At 53.3% G+C, this 18,030-nt stretch overlaps 1 protein-coding gene across 6 annotated transcripts in view; it reads left to right on the top strand.

Annotated features, from left to right (window-relative positions):
• Nucleotides 1-18,030, top strand: part of CUX2 (cut like homeobox 2) — a 314,935-nt gene that overhangs the window by 287,517 nt on the left and 9,388 nt on the right. For 5 of the 6 annotated variants that reach the window (XM_073881128.1, XM_073881127.1, XM_073881125.1 and 2 more), the window contains 9 exons: nt 1,771-1,962; nt 2,064-2,122; nt 2,613-2,661; nt 2,734-2,854; nt 3,983-4,663; nt 5,504-5,605; nt 9,151-9,938; nt 10,704-10,863; nt 17,311-17,580. In XM_073881128.1, coding sequence (XP_073737229.1) covers nt 1,771-1,962; nt 2,064-2,122; nt 2,613-2,661; nt 2,734-2,854; nt 3,983-4,663; nt 5,504-5,605; nt 9,151-9,938; nt 10,704-10,863; nt 17,311-17,580 — 2,422 coding nt within the window. The remainder of the gene's footprint in view (nt 1-1,770; nt 1,963-2,063; nt 2,123-2,612; nt 2,662-2,733; nt 2,855-3,982; nt 4,664-5,503; nt 5,606-9,150; nt 9,939-10,703; nt 10,864-17,310; nt 17,581-18,030) is intronic. The other variant, XM_025889732.2, reaches the window with a different exon arrangement.

Genomic DNA, 18,030 nt, shown 5'->3' with positions numbered 1-18,030 from the left:
AGAGACTGAGAACAAGAGAGCTCATGGGTTCGCCTCAGAAGGAACTTGCCAGTGGTATTTAATTAACCCCTGTGGAACCTGGCAAATGCCTGTGTTAATCAGCCATGGGGAATTTTGCTGGTTTGGGGGTGAGTTTTTCTGATCCCCACAGTGGTGCTCGATGCTAATTAATTTAATGTGTTAATGGCATCTGCTTCCTGTTTTAATTGGCATTTATCTACCTGGAAGAATAGCCGGTATTGGTAGTGGTAGGCTGTGTTTTCTGCTCTGTTTTGTTTTTTGTAATGCTTCTTAGAGTCATTTGTAACTGCTCAGGACCAGCCCGACTTCAGGTCCTCTCAAACATCAGCTTCTTTTTCATGCAGGACAAAGGGACCATTTCCTAAAACCTGGAGAAGCCATGGGGCTTGGGGCCAGGGGCAAATTAGGAAGAGAAAGGAGCCACCGCTTGTGTGGCCTGTGGCTGTGGGGTCTCAGGTCTAAAACTGAGGGTCTGCCTGGAAGGGAGGGGAAATGTCTCGCTGGGATAGGACCTGTGCCCCATTTAGAAACCTAAACATTTATCTGTGATGTTCCCTCTGCTGGGATCACCCAGTCCCCACCTCTTCCTCACCAGACTATCTCCTTTTTTTCGTCCTTTTATAACAAAGGTTTTATTAAAGTATAATATATATAAGGACAAATGTGCATATCGTAAGTGTACAGCATTGAATTTTTCAGAGATGCCATAACCAGCATCCAGATCAACAAGTAGAATGCTCCCCGCCCCCAGAATGCCCCCCCCCTTGTGTCCCCATCTGGGGACACTGCTACTCCCCAATGGGAGCCACTCTCCTGGCTTGTAACCGCACAGCTGGGTTTGGCCTGGTTTTGTATCTGATCTTAATCAGATCGCGCGCACACACTTTGCTGTCTGGCTCCTTTCACTTCATATTCTTTTTTTTTTTTTAAGATTTTATTTATTTATTTGACAGAGAGAGAGACAGCAAGAGCAGGAACACAAGCAGGGGGAGTGGGAGAGGGAGAAGCAGGCTTCCCGCTGAGCAAGGAGCCCGATGCGGGGCTCAATCCCAGGACCCTGGGATCATGACCTGAGCTGAAGGCAAATGCTTAACGACTGAGCCACCCAGGCGCCCCTTAATTCATATTCTATTTGAGAGCGTAGTCCATGCTGTGTTAGTAGTTGTGGATTATCCATTTTCAGTGCTGTAGCATGTTCCATTGTATGGATGTGCCACGACCTGCTCATCCATTCTCTCATTGGAGGGCATTTGGAAGCCAGTGGAGGGTTTCCAGCTTGGGGCTGTTACAGAGAGGGCTGCTACGAATATTAGTCTTGGTGTTCGCATGTGTGTCTTGTGCGCGGTACCTGCTTTCCCCCCACATATGTACCAAGCAGAAGTGCACATGTCCACCCTTAGTGGACGCTGCCAAGCAATTTTCCAAATCACTAACTTGTTCTTGAACTTCATCACAGTTTAGACACATCTTCCTCCAGAAAACCTTCCCTGCCCACTCCCCACCAGTTTGAATACTAGAGGGAAGGTATCTAGGCTGGTAGGAGTGGCCTGAGCAAAGGCTCAGAGATAGGAGGAAAACCAGAGCCTGTAAGGAGGGGCTGAATCACTCTGGGGAGCACAGCACCTGGGCGGGGCGACACGTACCACGGATGGATTTCCCATTTTGTCTGGGATTCAGGGGTGGGGAAGCCAGCCCTCCAGCTGCCTGCCCCACACCTCTTAGCCCCTCAAAGCTCCACTTTGTCCTCAGGATAAGGTGAACTTCGCGTTGTGCTCAGGCCCCCGGCTTGAAGCCGCACTGGCCTCCAAGGATCGGGAGATCCTGCGGCTGCTGAAGGATGTGCAGCACCTCCAGAACTCTCTGCAGGAGCTGGAGGAGACCTCGGCCAACCAGATCGCGGACCTGGAGCGGCAGCTCACGGCTAAGTCCGAGGCCATAGAAGTAGGTCTTGGGAGAGGAGCTGTATAGAGAGGAGACGGGCGAGGTGTCCCCAGGCAGAAGGACGTGGGCCAGCCTGAAACCATCTTTGTTTCCTCCTCTAGAAGCTGGAAGAGAAGCTCCAGGCGCAGTCTGACTATGAAGAAATTAAAACGGAGCTGAGGTACTGTGCGGAGTGGGGCTCCACCACCCCCAGCCCTCTTCATTGGTGGGGAGGGGCCCTGGACAAAGTTCATGATCTTCCTCCCTCCCACCACACCCCATTTGGTGATACCCTTGTCTGTCCTCCATGGCAGCCTGGGTCTCAGAACTTAACCACACTTGGTTCTTTGCCCTCCAGAGCCACCTATCCGAGAACTTGCAAGGTAGCTCGTGGTCTGTGCGGGAACTGGCGGGGGGTGGTGCTTGCATCACATTACCTCAGGCCGGCCAGTGTGGGAGTTTGTAAATGCAGCACCCCTCAGGTGTCATTGGAAGCAGTTCACAGTCTGCTACTTAAGGCCTGTTGTTGTCCTGGGTCCAGTGTTATGTAAGGTCCACGGGGTGGGGCAGTTCTCAATCAGGGAAGATGAGCTAGAGGAAGTACCTCTCAAGACCTCTCCCAAGCCCCGGGAGCTTGGCTGGCCTCGGACTCTCTCCACTTTCTCTGGCAGCATCCTGAAAGCCATGAAGCTGGCCTCCAGCACCTGCAACCTCCCCCAGGTGAGTGTTCCCGCCGCTGTCCCCGCCGTGCAGGCTGCCCTTGAGAGCCTTCTGCCAACTGTGCCCTCTCAGCCTGGCTTCTTGTCTCCCCAGGGCATGGCCAAGCCCGAAGACTCATTGCTTATGGCAAAGGAGGCCTTCTTCCCCACGCAGAAATTCCTTCTGGAAAAGCCCAGTCTTCTGGCCAGCCCTGGTAGGGGAGACGGAATGCTCTTGGGGCCAAGGGGCTGTGATAGGGGCTGCCCGTGGGCCTCTGGCCTTCTCCGCGCCCCCACACCACCGCCTCCCATGGGGGCAGGAGACGGATGGAGAAAAGGGGTGCACATTGAATGAGCAGCTGCTGTGTGGTGGCGCTAGCTGGGGGCTGTCCGTGGCGAAGCCAGCTGGCAGTGCCCCCCACAGTGTCCACACACACCTACCCCACGCAGCTCACTCGGGCCCTCCCAAGGCTGCCCCCCAAAGGCTCCACTCAACCCCGAGCGAGCCCTGATGAGCAGCGGGAAGAGGTCACAGGGCACACGGAGGGCGTTCACATTGTACCCCCGCAGCAGGACTGCTGGTAATGACCCACAGACATTGCTCTCTCCCCAAATCACCTTCTCAGCTGCTCAGCCCTTCTCCCCACACAGTGGCTCCATAACCTTATAGCTGTGTGGCCCCGGCCAAGACTCTGTGCTGCCTCTGTTTCCTCATCTGTAAAGTGGGGACAACAACGGATCCATTCCATGGGTGCTGTTCACGTGGGGAATGCAAACACGTAGGACGCATAGGAAGAGGAGGGCTGCAAGGTGGGCAGGGGCCAGGAGTGGGCACCCTGCCGCGGTGGGCACTGGTCCGGATGCCCCATCCTGGGGCCAGGTGCTGGCACGTAATGGGTGCTCAGTGCATGGTCTAATGTCGGAGGGAGGGCTCCCCAGCACTGGCGTGTGGGTCAGGCCTGCACAGATGGGGGTTTGAGGGTCAGAAGGGGAGCTCTTAGCACTGCTGGACGCCCACAGCACTTCTCTCCCCCTCCCTGCCTGCCCTCTCCCCCGACCTTTTCTCCCTGAATTGCTCTCTCATGTATGTGTCTCTCTGCCTCCCACTTTCTGTCTCTTTGTCCCTCTGTCTCTTTCTGCCTTTCATTCTGTCTCTGCCTCCATCCGTGTCTCCTCTGGTTTCTCGTTTCTCTCTGCCTCTCTGTTTCCCTGTCTCTGTTTCGCTGGTGTCTCTCTCACTCTCTCTGTCACTCTCGATACTTCTGCCCCTGTCTCTCTCTCTCCCCATCACTGTCTGCTTCTGTCTCTCCTCTCTTCCTGCATCTGTCTCTCTGACATTATAGAGGAGGACCCTTCGGAGGACGATTCCATCAAAGACTCTCTGGGCACGGAGCACTCCTACCCATCCCCCCTGCAGCCCCCACCACCACCAGGGCCTGAAGATCCCCTGTCCCCCAGCCCTGGGCAGCCCCTGCTGGGTCCTGGCCTGGGCCCCGATGGCCCAAGGACTTTCTCACTGTCCCCCTTCCCCAGCTTGGCTTCTGGGGACAGACTGGCAGGGGACGCACTGCTGTCCAAGCACATGATGCCCCCGGCCACCTTCAAGGGGGAGGCAGGCGGCCTGCTGGTGTTCCCCCCGGCCTTCTACGGTGCCAAGCCCCCCACGGCCCCTGCTACCCCCGCTCCTGGCCCTGAGCCGCCTGGGGCCCCTGAGCCTGTGGACGGGGGTGGGGGCAGCACAGCTGGGGCAGGGGCCGGAACCGGAACCGAGGAGGAGCACCTGGACACGGCAGAGATTGCATTCCAGGTGAAGGAGCAGCTGCTCAAACACAACATCGGGCAGCGGGTGTTTGGCCACTATGTGCTGGGGCTGTCACAGGGCTCGGTCAGCGAGATCCTGGCCCGGCCCAAGCCCTGGCGCAAGCTCACGGTGAAGGGCAAGGAGCCCTTCATCAAGATGAAGCAGTTCCTGTCGGACGAGCAGAACGTGTTGGCTCTGAGGACCATCCAGGTGCGGCAGCGAGGTAAGGGCCCCTCCCAAGGCGCAGGGGCTGAGGGCACAGGCTCTGGGTGCAGAACCAAACTCTGCCACCTCCCAGCTGTGTCACCTGGGGCAAATGACTTTGCCTCTCTGTGCCCCAGGTTCCCCTTCTGTAAAACAAGGAAATATATCCTCATTCCCCTCTTCCTGGGGCCTGTGGCTACCCCTTGCTCCCCACCTGGCCCTAATGGGACAGCTCAGGCTGATCACTGTGGGAGAAGGCTGAGCCCAGGGGCTGCCCTGGCAAGTAGGTACTTCCTGAGGACCTCCAAGCCTCAGTTTGCCCATCCATGAAATGGCCTGCGTTCCTGCCAACTTGCCAGACTTGACTTTTAGGGTAGCCCATGTGAATGGCCCAAGCTTTGACCTTACAGACACACCTGAGCTTGAGTTCCAGCTCTGCCACTCGCGGACTGGGTGACCTGGGGCAGCTGACTTTAGCTTCCATGCCTCGGCTTCCCTATCCATCCCCATCTGTCAGCCTCCTCCGAGGGTTAAATGAGTATAAATCTGTCAGCAGGGCCCCTGGAACATAGTAATTGCTTGAGAACTATTAGCTGTGGTGGTGGCCATTGTTGTCATCATTGTAGTATTATTATTATTATTATTAATTCAAGCCAGAATCATTTGTAGATCCAGTTTATCACACAGACTGGCTAAGTGGTGGTCTTGCCACACACACTCAAGGTCTGGCCCTCCCTCTCCCAGCCCTGGCCCTGGAGCCCCTGAGGGAGGAGGGGACCCACCCTTCACCCTGCCCAGCTCCAGGGACTGACCCCCAGCATGCAGGTCCCCACGACAGATGCCCCCTTGCCTCCCCCAGGCAGTATCACCCCAAGGATCCGCACACCAGAGACAGGCTCGGACGACGCCATCAAGAGCATCCTGGAACAGGCCAAGAAGGAGATCGAGTCCCAGAAGGGGGGTGAGTGCCACTGCCGTAGGGGAGGCCTGAGGCCTCCAGGACCTGCCCTGAGCAGGAGGTGTGCCCTCATCTGCCTTCGTCTACTACAGCGGGATTCCGAGCAGGTCAGAACCTCTTTGCCAACCAACCTGCAGCCAAGTGAGGCCTGGAAAGCCAGGTCCCTGTTAGTATGGGAGCCACTAGCCATGCGTGACTATATCCACTCAATTTACTTCAAGTTAAATAAAATTACAGCTTCAGTTTTTTGCACAGTGACGAGTGGCCGCCATATGGGACAGCCCAGCCACTGCCGCCGCCCTGGTCTGGATTGTCCGGGTGTCTTCAACTTTGAGGAGACACAGTGCTCCGTAATCGCACAGAAACTCTGCCAAGCACAGAGGCCGAGACCTCCCCTCCTTCCTGCACCTCCACCTCCTAGTTCCCAAGGAGACCCTGTTCTGGCTTCCTCCTGCCTCCCCGTCTATACCTTCTGCACATTCCAGGGGTCCCTGCGTTAGCCTCATAGTGCTGCTGTTCAGCCCCAAACTCAATGGCTAAAAACAACACAAACTGATGGTCTTACAGCTCCAGAAGTCACAGGCCCACAGTCAGCTCCCTGGGCTAGAGGCAAGGTGTCAGCAGGGCTGCATTCCTTCTGGAGACTCCAGAGGAGAATCCATTTCCTTACCTCTTCCAGCTTCTAGTGGCTCCCACATTCCTTGCTTCATGGCCCCTCCTGCAGCCTCATGGCCAGCATCATAGCAGCTTCCTCTCTGCCTCTGATTCTCCTGTTTCCCTCTCATAAGCACCCTTGTGATGATGCGGGGCCCACCCACGTGACCCAGGATCGTCTTCCATCTCAAAATCCTTAACTTAATCACATCTGCAGAATCCCCTTTGCCATGTGAAGTAACATAGTCTGGGCCCAGGGAAGTGGATACCATTGGGAGACCGTTATTTAGCCAACCAGAGTGTACTTTCTCCATCAGCCCCTGAAACACAGGGTTCCCCCAGGGGGCACCCCCAGGCCCTCTGACTTTCCTATCCTTCCTAGATGAGCTAGTCCATTCCTGGAAGTTCCAACAACACCCAAACTACCCCCTCTCCAGGCCACACCTCTCTCTCGAGTTCCAGAGCCCTAAGCCAACTGCTGGCTGGACATGTCCACCAAAGGCCCCACTGGCATCTCAGACTCAGCATGTCTGAGATGGAACTCACTGTCTTCCCCTACCCCTCACTCACTCCCCAAACCCACCAGCTCAAGGCTGGGAACCCGTCACAGCTGGTGCCAGGTGGGGTGAGAGGCCATCCTTGACTGCCACCATCATCACTTGCTGGGACCGTTGCATTAGCCTCTTCACTGGTATTACCAATGATATTCTAGGTCCCACTGCAGCCCATTCTCCACCCAGAGGCCAGAGGGATCTTTCTAGAGCATACACATGGGCATGTCACTACTCAGAATCCTTCCACAGCTCCCCATTGCCCTCAAGATAAAAAGGCCAACTCCTCAACAAGGCCCCAGGCCCTATGGTCTTGACTTGTCCCGACTCCCTATACCTCTCGAATGAACTGCTTATAGCCATGTCCATTCTCATGCTGTTCCATGTGTCCCTAATGCCATCCTCACCCCTGGCCAACTCCTGCTCATTCTCAACAATTCAACTCAGAAGTCACCTCGTCTAGAAAACCCCCCACCCCCATCCAGATGGATTGGATACCCACCCTCCTTGGATTCCCCATAATCACCTACATTGCTTGATGCAATGGAGCCAGAGTGGCCTGGCTGCAAATTTTGTCTCTGCTGTTTATTAGCTGTGTGACCTTGGGCAAGCCTCTTAGCCTCTCTGTGCCTCCATTTTCTCATATTTAAAATAGGCACAATATTAGTACTTCTTTCTTAAGGTTGTATGAAGATCAAATGAAATCAGTCCTGACGAGCACTCAGCCTGGGGGCCTGGCATGTAGAAGATGCACCTGAAAATTTAGCTGTCATTAGAGTTAACATCATTGTTTTTGTCTCTGTTACATTTGTTCATGTTACAAATACCTCTGCTATGTCTGTCCCTCCTACCAGTCTGAGGACTTTTTGCAGCCAGGGACGGAGTTGCATCCCTGCACCCAGCACGGTGCATCGCCACACCATGTAGACTGTTGCTCACGTTGAAGCTGACGCTGGCCTCCACATTCCCACTTTGTGGTGCCTGCTGCCCCCTGGTGGCAACTCAGAGCAAAAGTGTCCTGATTCCCCAGCGTCTGATTTTGTGGCGGGGAGCCAAGTGTTTCCCAAGGGCCCTCCCTCCTGCCTGGTCCCTGGTGAGGGGCAGAGGAGGCTCACCCTGCTAGGAGCCTACACTGCCCCACCCAGATAATCCACTGAGGCCCTACTGTGTACAGTATAATTTCTTTCTTCTTGAGCTCCTGTGGCAAGAGAGGCAATCGTTCAGTAAACATTGGTTAAGTGTCTACTGCATGCTGGACACGAGGTACAGCTGTGGACGAGACACAATATTGGAGTGTAAAGAACCCTGAGAAACAGATTAATCAAACTCTCCCACTAAATAAACGGGACAGCTGAGAACAGAGAGGGGGAGACACGCTCACAGTTACACAGAGACCCAGGTCTCCTGACTCCCTATACAGTGCACTCCCACAGCCCCGGGGGGGCATGTCCGAAACAAGATAGCAGAGAAATTAAAAAGACAACATCAGGGGCACCTGGGTGGCTCAGTTGATAAAGCGTCCAACTCTTAATTTCAGGCTCAGGTCATGATCTCAGGGTAGTGAGATTGAGCCCCGAGTCAGGCTCCATGCTGGGCGTGGAGCCTGCTTAAGATTCTCTCTCCCTCTGCCCCTCCCCCCCATGCACACTCTCTGTCTCTAAAAACATAGTAATAATAAGACAAAAGGCAACATCATAGCAGAGTGGACCAGCCAGGGAGCTTTCCATTCAGGGTCTGTGAAGAGGTAGCAAGAGAAAAAAACGCCTGGGTTCTTAACCCCATGCCACTGACAAGAGTGAATGCCACGCAGAAAGCAACTAGCAGTCCCCCAGGGAGGAAATGAATATGGCTGACTGCTAACTCGAGAGTTCTAGTCTCAGAATTGAAGGAAATATCCAGGATGGGGACAAAGGTTTATATCCTTTATCGTTGTTCACAACAGTGACAAACTAGAAACAACCTAAGTGTCCAGCAGTGGGGGAATCAGGTAAATAAAGCAGAGAATATCCCTTCAAGTGGCATAGGTAGTCGCCAAAGATAGAACTTTTAATCATGAGAAAATAATACTCATGTTGATACTAAGGGGGGACGAACCAGGCTACCCTCCCACATCAAGGATGATCACCCCATGCATGCGGTTAGAAAGCAGACCAGAAGCAATACATGACGATATTCCATGTGGTTGCCTTTGGCGGAGATACTAAATTCATTTACCTGGCTGGCTTTATTGCAGTATCTTCACAGTATCTCCAAAGCATGCTTATACTGATGCTGAGAACATCTTTGCCCTTCAAACCATGCCCTGACCCTGGGCCTCTGGCCACCCTTTCATCCTCCCGATAGGTGAGTCCAAGAACGCGACAGCCCCACTCAGCATCACCAATGGCACAGCCCCCGCCAGCACCTCAGAAGATGCCATCAAGAACATTCTGGAGCAAGCACGCCGCGAGATGCAGGCGCAACAGCAGGCGCTGCTGGAGATGGAGGCAGGCCCCCGGGGCCGCTCGGTGCCTCCCTCGCCCCCAGAGCGGCCGTCGCTGGCTGCCGTGAGCCAGACCGGGGCCCCGACCTACGTCAAGCAGGAGGACAGCAGTGGCGGCAGTGGCGGGGGGACCAGCAGCAGCGCCACACAGACGTCCCTCACGGTCCTGTCCCCCGCAGCCTTCGTGCAGAGCATCATCCGGAAGGTCAAGTCGGAGATCGGAGACGCCGGCTACTTTGACCACCACTGGGCCTCGGACCGCGGCCTGCTCAGCCGCCCCTATGCCTCTGTCTCGCCCTCCCTCTCCTCCTCCTCCTCCAGCTACTCTGGACAGCCCAACGGGAGGGCCTGGCCCCGCGGGGATGAGGCCCCCTCAGCCCCTGAGGATGAGGCGGCAGGGGCCGAGGACGAGGCCCCCAGGCTGGGCGAGCTGAAGTCTGAAGGGGGCGTCCCGGAGGCCGGCAGCGGTGGGCGGCTGGCCTACTACCCTGCGTATGTGCCCCGCACACTGAAGCCCACCGTGCCGCCCCTGACCCCCGAGCAGTACGAGCTTTACATGTACCGGGAGGTGGACACCCTGGAGCTGACACGCCAGGTCAAGGAGAAGCTAGCCAAGAATGGAATCTGCCAGAGGATCTTTGGGGAGAAGGTGAAGATAGTGGGGCCCACCCCCAAGAAGCTCAGGGGGCCGTGGGGCCCATGGGACCTGGGGAGGGAGGACCACCGAGGACCCAGCCCCCAGCGTTTATGGTCTGGAAAGAGAGGTTATGTATATGAACAGGAACAAGGCAAAAGCAGGATTCAAACCCAGGTCTGCATGACCCCAAACCCTTTTTCCTGCATCCACCTGTCCCTGGGTCCTGGGGGAAGGGCACCATAGGCAGGGCTGACATTCAGTCCTATGGTTGTTCAAGCAGTGAAATGCTTCTGTCTGCTTAGGAATAGCTACTTACCTCCTCTCCTCCAGAACCCTCCATCCCTCTCAATGGTCCACCCACTAAAGGGTTAAGGCTCAGCCCAGGCAGGGGTGCCCTGCAGTACCAGTGGTTAAGTAGTTTTTAACAGCACCTCTGCCCATAGCAGAGGAACAGGCAAAGGGTCAGGTGAGCTGAGAGATAGGAGTGACTTAAGTGGAAGACACTGGAAGACTTCCTGGAGGAGGGGGCATTTGAGGGCTCTTAAAGTCAGGAAGGATTCTTACACGTAGGAAAATCTGGAAGGGCACTGCTGATGGGGGGCATGGCCCAGGCACACAGCAGGCACCTGGGAAATGAACAAATCAAGGCAGCCCTGGTCTCCCAGAGAATCCGAGTGAACAGTCGTCCCTATGGATCTCACGGAGAGGGAGGGAGAGGAGGCCAGGGAATGGCCCAGGAGCCTACCTCCCTACCCTTCCTGCTCCGCCCATCCCCAGGTGCTGGGCCTGTCCCAGGGCAGTGTGAGCGACATGCTGTCCCGGCCAAAGCCCTGGAGCAAGCTGACGCAGAAGGGGCGAGAGCCCTTCATCCGCATGCAGCTGTGGCTCTCGGACCAGCTCGGCCAGGCCATCAGCCAGCAGCCCAGCGCCTCCCAGGGTGAGTGTGGTCGGGGCCCTCTCGTAGGATGCTGCCAGCCCCCCAGAACTGCCATTCCCAGCTGCCATTTCCCTGCTCCACCTTTCATCCTTCCTTCAACCAGAATGCCCTCTGTTGGTGGTTTTAGACTCTAGGTGGCGCCAGGGTTCCTAGAGCAAGTGGAGAAAATACTTTGCTTGCGGAGCCGAAGCCGCAACCCCCCATCCCCTGACCAGAATCGCTGACTGAATCTCTCTTTCCCAGTGATGCAACACGCAGCCTCAGAAGCCTTAGCACAGAGATTTGGGCTGTTACCCATCCATCAGTGATGCACAGGCAGGGTGGGGTCTGAACGTTGCCTGGGTGAGGAAACTCGGGCTCAGAGAGTTACCCAAAGTCACAGAGCAGAGATGGAAGGACAGAATCCGGGGAGGGACTCTAGGAAGCCCACGCTCCCTCCCCCACAACGACCAGTGGGCAGGTCAGTCGGAGTCCGGGTAAGGTGCAGGTATCAACAAGAATACTACCAGAAACATAATGTCAGGCAACAAAAGCATCCCAGGTGATGGTGTTTATTTTAGAAGTTCATGGCCACAAGACAAGACAGCACATTGTTGCAGCATTGGCTACAAGCCTGTGCATTAAAATGTCAAAAAGAGGGGCGCCTGGCTGGCTCAATCGGTAGAGCATGTGACTCTTGATCTCAGGGTTGTGAGTTCAAGCCCCATGTGGGGCATAGAGCTTACTTTAAAAAAAAAAAGTCAAAAAGAGCCACCACTCACCAGCCCGGGAAGAGGGGTTCCATGGGGGAGGGGAGGGCTCTGGCTGGCTCTGTTGCTTTTTGTCTTTAAAACAAACAGGGAGATTTGAAGCAAATAAGGGAGCATTAACATCTATTAAGGGCATGGACCCAGGGAAGGGAAGGAAGATTTACGTTTTCTTTTCAGTATATTTCTATACTTTGAAATATTTTATAATCAAAAATTTTAATTGAAAAACCCTGCTCCATCAGGCAGGTGTAAGGACTAATGCACCCTTTCTAATGACAGTTGCCATTTGTCACACACAAGGCTGAGCATTTGCAGTATCTTCCTCTTTAATCCTCACATCAGTCTTGACCAGAGGGACTATTTGTCATTCCCATCTTACAGAAGAAGAAATGGAGGGTCTGAGTAGCACAGTGATGTGCCCAAGGTTATCAGCCAGTTAGTAGCAGAACCAGGATTAGAATGCAGGGCTTTTAGCCATTAGGGTCCCTAGGAGTGCTTACCCAGAGCCCATAGCTGTGAAAGAGTTCCCATTCTTATGTTGTATTGTAATTAATCTGTTTATTGTTGTAAAACTCACATCATTTACCATTTGAACCATTTTTAAAGTGTACGATTCAGTAGCGTTTAGTACATCCAAAACTTTGTGCAACCCCCCCGCCCCCCCCCCGCTCTCTCTCACCCCAGGACATTCTTATCACCCCAAAAGGAACCCTGTGAGCATTAATCAGTCATGCCCACTCACCCCTCCCCCAGGCCCTGCAACCACCAATCTGCTTCCTGCCTGTGTGGATTTGCCTCTTCTGGACATTCATACATTATGTGGCCTTTTGTGTCTGGCTTCTTTCACTGAGCATCATGTTTTCAAGGCTCATCCATGTTGTAGTCTGTCTCAGTACTTCATTCCTGTCTATGGCCAAATAATATTTCCATGTGCAGATAGACCGCCTTTTGGCGGTTGTGAATGATGCTGCTGTGAACATTCACGCATATGTTTTTGAACACCTGTTTTTGATGCCTTCGGATTATATACCTCAGAGTGGAATTGCTGGGTCGGATGATAATTCTATAACTTACTGAGGAGCTTCCAAACTGTTTTCCATAGTGATTGCACCCTTTTACAGCCTGGGCAGCAATGTCAGGGGAGGGGGGTCCTATTTCTTTACATTCTCACCAACACCTGCTATTCTCTGTGTTTGAAGCCATCCCCGTGGGTGTGAGTTGGCATCTCATTGTAGTTCTGATTTGCATTTCCCCAAGGTCGAATTGTTTTGGCTTTTAAAAATGTCTTTGTAGTGTAAGGATAGGGTTATGCTAAGACAGTCAAGAATGGCGTTCCTGGTGGAAGAACAGCACAAGCAAAAGCTAGGAGGGAGGATCCTTCGCAGATTAGGAAGGGAGTGAGGTCCAGTGGACGCCTTGTCCCTGCCCCTGCCACCAACACCCGCGGAACAGGAAGCCAGGGCCCACATTCATGGAGGCAGAGATGTGGGCAGTGGCTGCTGGCTTGGGGTGGGGGTGGGGGGCTGATCCAACTAAGACCCCCAGAGCCACCACCTGTCCACAACCTAGAGGCAGGAGAGAGATCCATTGCCCACACGGTCCCACATAGTCTGGCCAGGGGGTTGAGTATGGACCTGTTCCAGCCCCATTTTGTCCATGGCCCGGGGAGTTGGGGGTGAGCCGGATGACAGGGGAGCCTTCTGAAGCATGCCCCCCTGCCCCCCGCCCCAGCTGCCCACCAGCAGAGCCTCGGTCAAGTAACAGGCTCTTCGGCCCTGCGCCCAGTGGTCTGCATGGGTACTGCAGCCACTGGTGCCCGAGGCTTGCTTCTCAGAATTCTCTAGCTCCCCCCACGGGGTCTCTGACTCCCGCACTGAGTCTCTCCCACTGTCGTTGTCCTTTCTCCCCCCTCCCTTGTCTTTCTTGCTGCCTTTTTCCACTCTTTGTCCCAGTCTCTCCCCCCCCATCTCCTTCTTTCCCTGTTCCTCTCTCCCACTCTGTGCCTGTCCCTACCCTGTGTCCCCCTGTCGCTTCATCTCTCTCCTTCCATCTCTCCCTCACTGTCTCTCTCCATCATGACCAACTGTCCTGTTTGCCCAGGACACAGGACTTTCTGTCCTACAACCAGCAAAATCCTGGGCAAACAGACCAGGTGGTCACCCTGCTGTCCCCACTCTGCCCTGCCAACATCCGTTTCCAATGCCCTTGCTCAAGCCCCAGCCAACCTGTTTGGGTTCAACCTCCCAGCCCTTTATAATTAGTGGGTTCCTCCTGATAGAGTTGATTTCTGAATCTTTCGATAATTTTGTCGGAAGTGGTACTCGAAGTCTGAGTAGTCAGAAAAGGCTGGCACTGGGGCGCCTGGGTGGCTCAGTCGTTAAGCGTCTGCCTTCGGCTCAGGTCATGATCCCAGGGTCCTGGGATCGAGCCCCGCATCGGGCTCCCTGCTCGGCGGGAAGCCTGCGTCTCTCTCTCCCACTCGCCCTGCTTGTGTTCCCTCTCTCGCTGTGTCTCTCTGTCAAATAAATAAATAAAAATCTTTAAAAAAAAAAAAAAAAAAAGGCCGGCATTCTGCCTGGAGGCTGGCTGATTTCAGGCTCATCATCTGGGTCTCCCTCCATCTCCTCATCCCGCTCCCTCTCTAGTTGGAAATCTGGCCCTTTAGGAGGGGATGCAGTGTTCCAAGAGGCAGATGCCTTTGAAGACTCTCGATTCTCCTCCAGCTGAGCCCAGCTCCTCTCCCATGCCAGTGATGGATGGACTCTCGATACAGCCTCTTGCTTTCCCAGGCTGGCCCTTCCCCACCAGCTCTGTGTCTCTGCTGGTGACAGCGACAAGGGACGTGTCAGCTCCAGCATCACACGGATGCCACCCGAATGAGCCCGATTTGGGGGCGGGGGGAACAATGTGTCTTTATGATGCCAGATGTGGGCTGCCAGCTCCACGGGGCTGCAATGTCACTGCTCAGAACTTTGAGGCTTCACTTTGCACCTTGCAAGGGAACACAGAGGTCCTGGCCAAAATTTATTCACTCAACAGACTTCTGCCCAGCACCTCCTTCCTCCTTCCTCCCCAGGCTCTAGAACTCACCCACGACTAACGTGTGTTCCCGGCCTGCCAGGGGCTTCTAGTGGAGAAGAGGACAGTGTCGGATATAAGCAGACCTCAGCTTGCCGCTACTAGTCCCCGTGTGACCTTGGACACATTGCCCAATAGCTCTGAGCCTCAGTTTCCTCCTCTATAAAATGGGATGACATGGTAGCTACCTCCTAGAGATGTTACAAAGGTCATTGAGATCACATAACATTATTCTGGACATGTAATAAGTACCCAGTAAAAGGAAGTTTTATTAATTATCATCATCATCATCGTTGTCATCATTGTCATCTGGTAAGGGTGAGATCTGGCACAAGAAGGAAATTATAGTGAAGTGTAACAATGTAGTCAAAGTGCTATTATACCTTAAAGGTGTGCACCTCAGGGAAGGGACGTTTGGGACTGGGTCTTGAAGGATGCATAGGAGTTCAAGGTTAGGGAGAAGGCCTTCAGGATGGCAAAAGCATAGGGGCTTAGAAGAGCCTAGGAGGTTGGGTGGGAGGGGATGATTGGGCTGTGGAGAGTAGCTCCAGGTCTGTGGGGTGGGGTTCCTACAAGAGAGTCCAGAGCCTTAAAACACTAGGACAAGGAGAACACATTTCACGTGCAAGGGTCAATGGGGAGCCATTTAAGGTTCTGGAACATAGCAATCCACTTGCTTTCCACAGGGAAGGAAAAATCCATCCAGAGCAGGGGCTCAGGATATTCTTTCTGGAATCAAACCACTGCAGGATGGTTGTGGGGCTCTTTTCACTTCCTAGCCATCATACATTTTTATGCTTCACGGATTTACAGCAGGCAGCAGCCAAATGTCTTGAAGTAGAGGAAACTGTTTCTAATTTGCTGGAAGGTACCAGGTGCACCAGCACTGGGATTCCTCAACCCTCCACCATGGTCCCCACCCCTTTAGGGGCATCTCCTCAGGCACCTCCCCTCGGCCTGGGATAGTCAGGAGGCTCAGCTCATGCCCGAAAGCCCAGTGGGAGACTGACTCCTCAGGAGGTGACCTGCATCCTCTCATGGAGTCCTCTTGACGGCACCGCAGGGAGGAGGGCTGCTGTAGGCATGGTGCCACGTGCTCTGCGGAGCCATTTAACAGATTCAGGGACCGGGGCTCTGGCAAGGTTGTCCCACCCAACTTGTCTTCCAAATGGCCTTTGACAAATGAAAACCGTGGCTTATAAACTCACTATTTAAAGATGTCAGTGTACCGTGGACATCTGGTTTTTTTTAGCTTTATTGAGATACATTTGACATAGTAACATTGTGTAAGTTTAAAGTATACAGTGTGATGATTTCATAGGCATATATATTGCAAAATGTTTACCACAATAAGACTAGCTAACACATCCTTCACCTCACATAATTACCATTTTGTTGTTCTGTTGGGAATAGTGAAGTTCTACTCTCATAGGCAAGTGTCAAGTATATAATGCCGAATTGTTCACCATAGTCACCACACTGTATGTTACATCCCCAGAACTGACTCATCTTATGTGGACGTCTTTTCATTATGTTATTTTTCAATGCTTCAGGGAATCCCCATATTTTATTTAGTTAATCTCTGGTGGTTGGGTTTATAGAGGGTTGCCAACTTACTTTTTGGAACTTTTCATTTTTGAAGTAATTTCTAATTAATTGAAGAGTTGAAACAATGGAACAACAGACTCCCTGTACCCGACACACAGACTCACCAGTTGCTTATTTTGCCATGTTTGTGCCTTTCTCTCCTGACCACTGGAGATATTAGTTCATATCATGTCCCTTTACCCCTAAATGCTTCAACAAGCATTTCCCAAGAATGAGAAACCTGACAATGATACAATACCATTGATGTAGCCCACTATCTATATTCAGGTTTCTTTGGTTGTCCCAATAATATCCTTTATATAGTTTTTTAAAGTAAACTCTATGCCCAGTGTGGGGCTTGAACTCACAACCCCAAGATCAAGAGACTCCACAGACTGAGCCAGCCAGGCACCCGCCCCATCCTTTATAAAATTTTGTTTCTCCCTGTCCAGGATCGGAGTCAGGAATACTTGTATTTTGTAGTCCTGTCTCTTTAGTCTCCCAATTTGAACAGTCTTCTGCATCTCTTTTTTTCCAGTTTTGACATTTTTGAAGCCCAGAAGCCAGTAATTCTATAGACAGCCTCAATCCGGCTTTGTCTGCTGCCTCCTCGTGATTAGGTTCAGGCCCTGCACTTTGGGCAGGAATATCACAGAAGTGAAGTGAAGCTGTGTCCTCAGTACATTGCAGCAGGAGGAACCAATTGTTGATTTGTCCTTTCACTGGTGATGTTACCTTTGGTCCTTTGGTTAAGGTGATGTCTGCCAAGTAGCTGTATCCTGTAGAGTTACTGTTTTTCCCTTTGTAATTAGTAAGTATCCTATAGGGAGATACTTTGAGACCATGTAAATATGCTACTCTTGATCAAACTTTCGTCTGCTAGTTTTTGCATCCAGGATGGTCCCTGCCTAAGATACTACTATGGTGGTTGCAAAATGGGCTGTTGCCAACACTTGGCTCCAACAAACACCCAAACCATGTGTGTCTGTTCCAAATGGCAGTGACTGCCTTCTCTGTCTCTCTGTGCCCACAGCCAGTCCCACGGAACCAAGGTCCTCACCGTCCCCACCACCTAGCCCCACAGAGCCGGAGAGGAGCTCCCAGGAGCCCTTGATCCTTGCACTGGAGGGCAGCAAGGAGAACCAGCAGCCGGAGGGACGCTCCAGCTCCTCGCTGGGGGGGAAGATGTACTCGGGCAGCCAGACCACAGGGGGTATCCAGGAGATTGTGGCCATGTCCCCCGAGCTGGACACATACTCCATCACCAAGAGAGTCAAAGAGGTCCTCACGGACAACAACCTAGGTACAGGGTGGCGGGAATCAGGGATGCTGCCTCCTAGCCTGTTTGGCTCTTACTTGCTTTGAGCAGAGTGCCCACAGTGAGATCCTGGGGCCCAAGGTCCAGCCTGCAGGGGCTGGTCAGCCCAGAGGCAACCAGGACCCTCTGGGAAGCATCTGACTCTGACCTGGTTCCCTAGAGTAGGACAAACGGGGGGTGAGTGCAGGTCTGATGTGACCTGAAATCCTCAGCCCACAGCGACAGTGAGCCTCTAGCACAATCCTGACACAGGCTCAGGCCCCTTGTCCTCAGGGGACACAGGAGAAACCTGTTCTCTTTCACTCTATGGATCACAAACTCCTCTGAGTCTCCATTGCCGATCATGACCCTCTCCCAGAGGGATGCGCACAGACCCCGAATTCTTCACTGTAATTTCTATTATAAAAATAAGACATGTTCCTTATTTTAAAATAT

Source organism: Callorhinus ursinus, unplaced genomic scaffold (assembly GCF_003265705.2).
Source record: "Callorhinus ursinus isolate GAN/ISIS: 27379988/994484 unplaced genomic scaffold, GSC_fseal_2.0 scaffold41, whole genome shotgun sequence".
Taxonomy (NCBI): domain Eukaryota; kingdom Metazoa; phylum Chordata; class Mammalia; order Carnivora; family Otariidae; genus Callorhinus; species Callorhinus ursinus.
The sequence above is the reverse complement of the archived record's forward strand: the minus strand, read 5'-3'. Positions and strand labels throughout refer to the sequence as shown.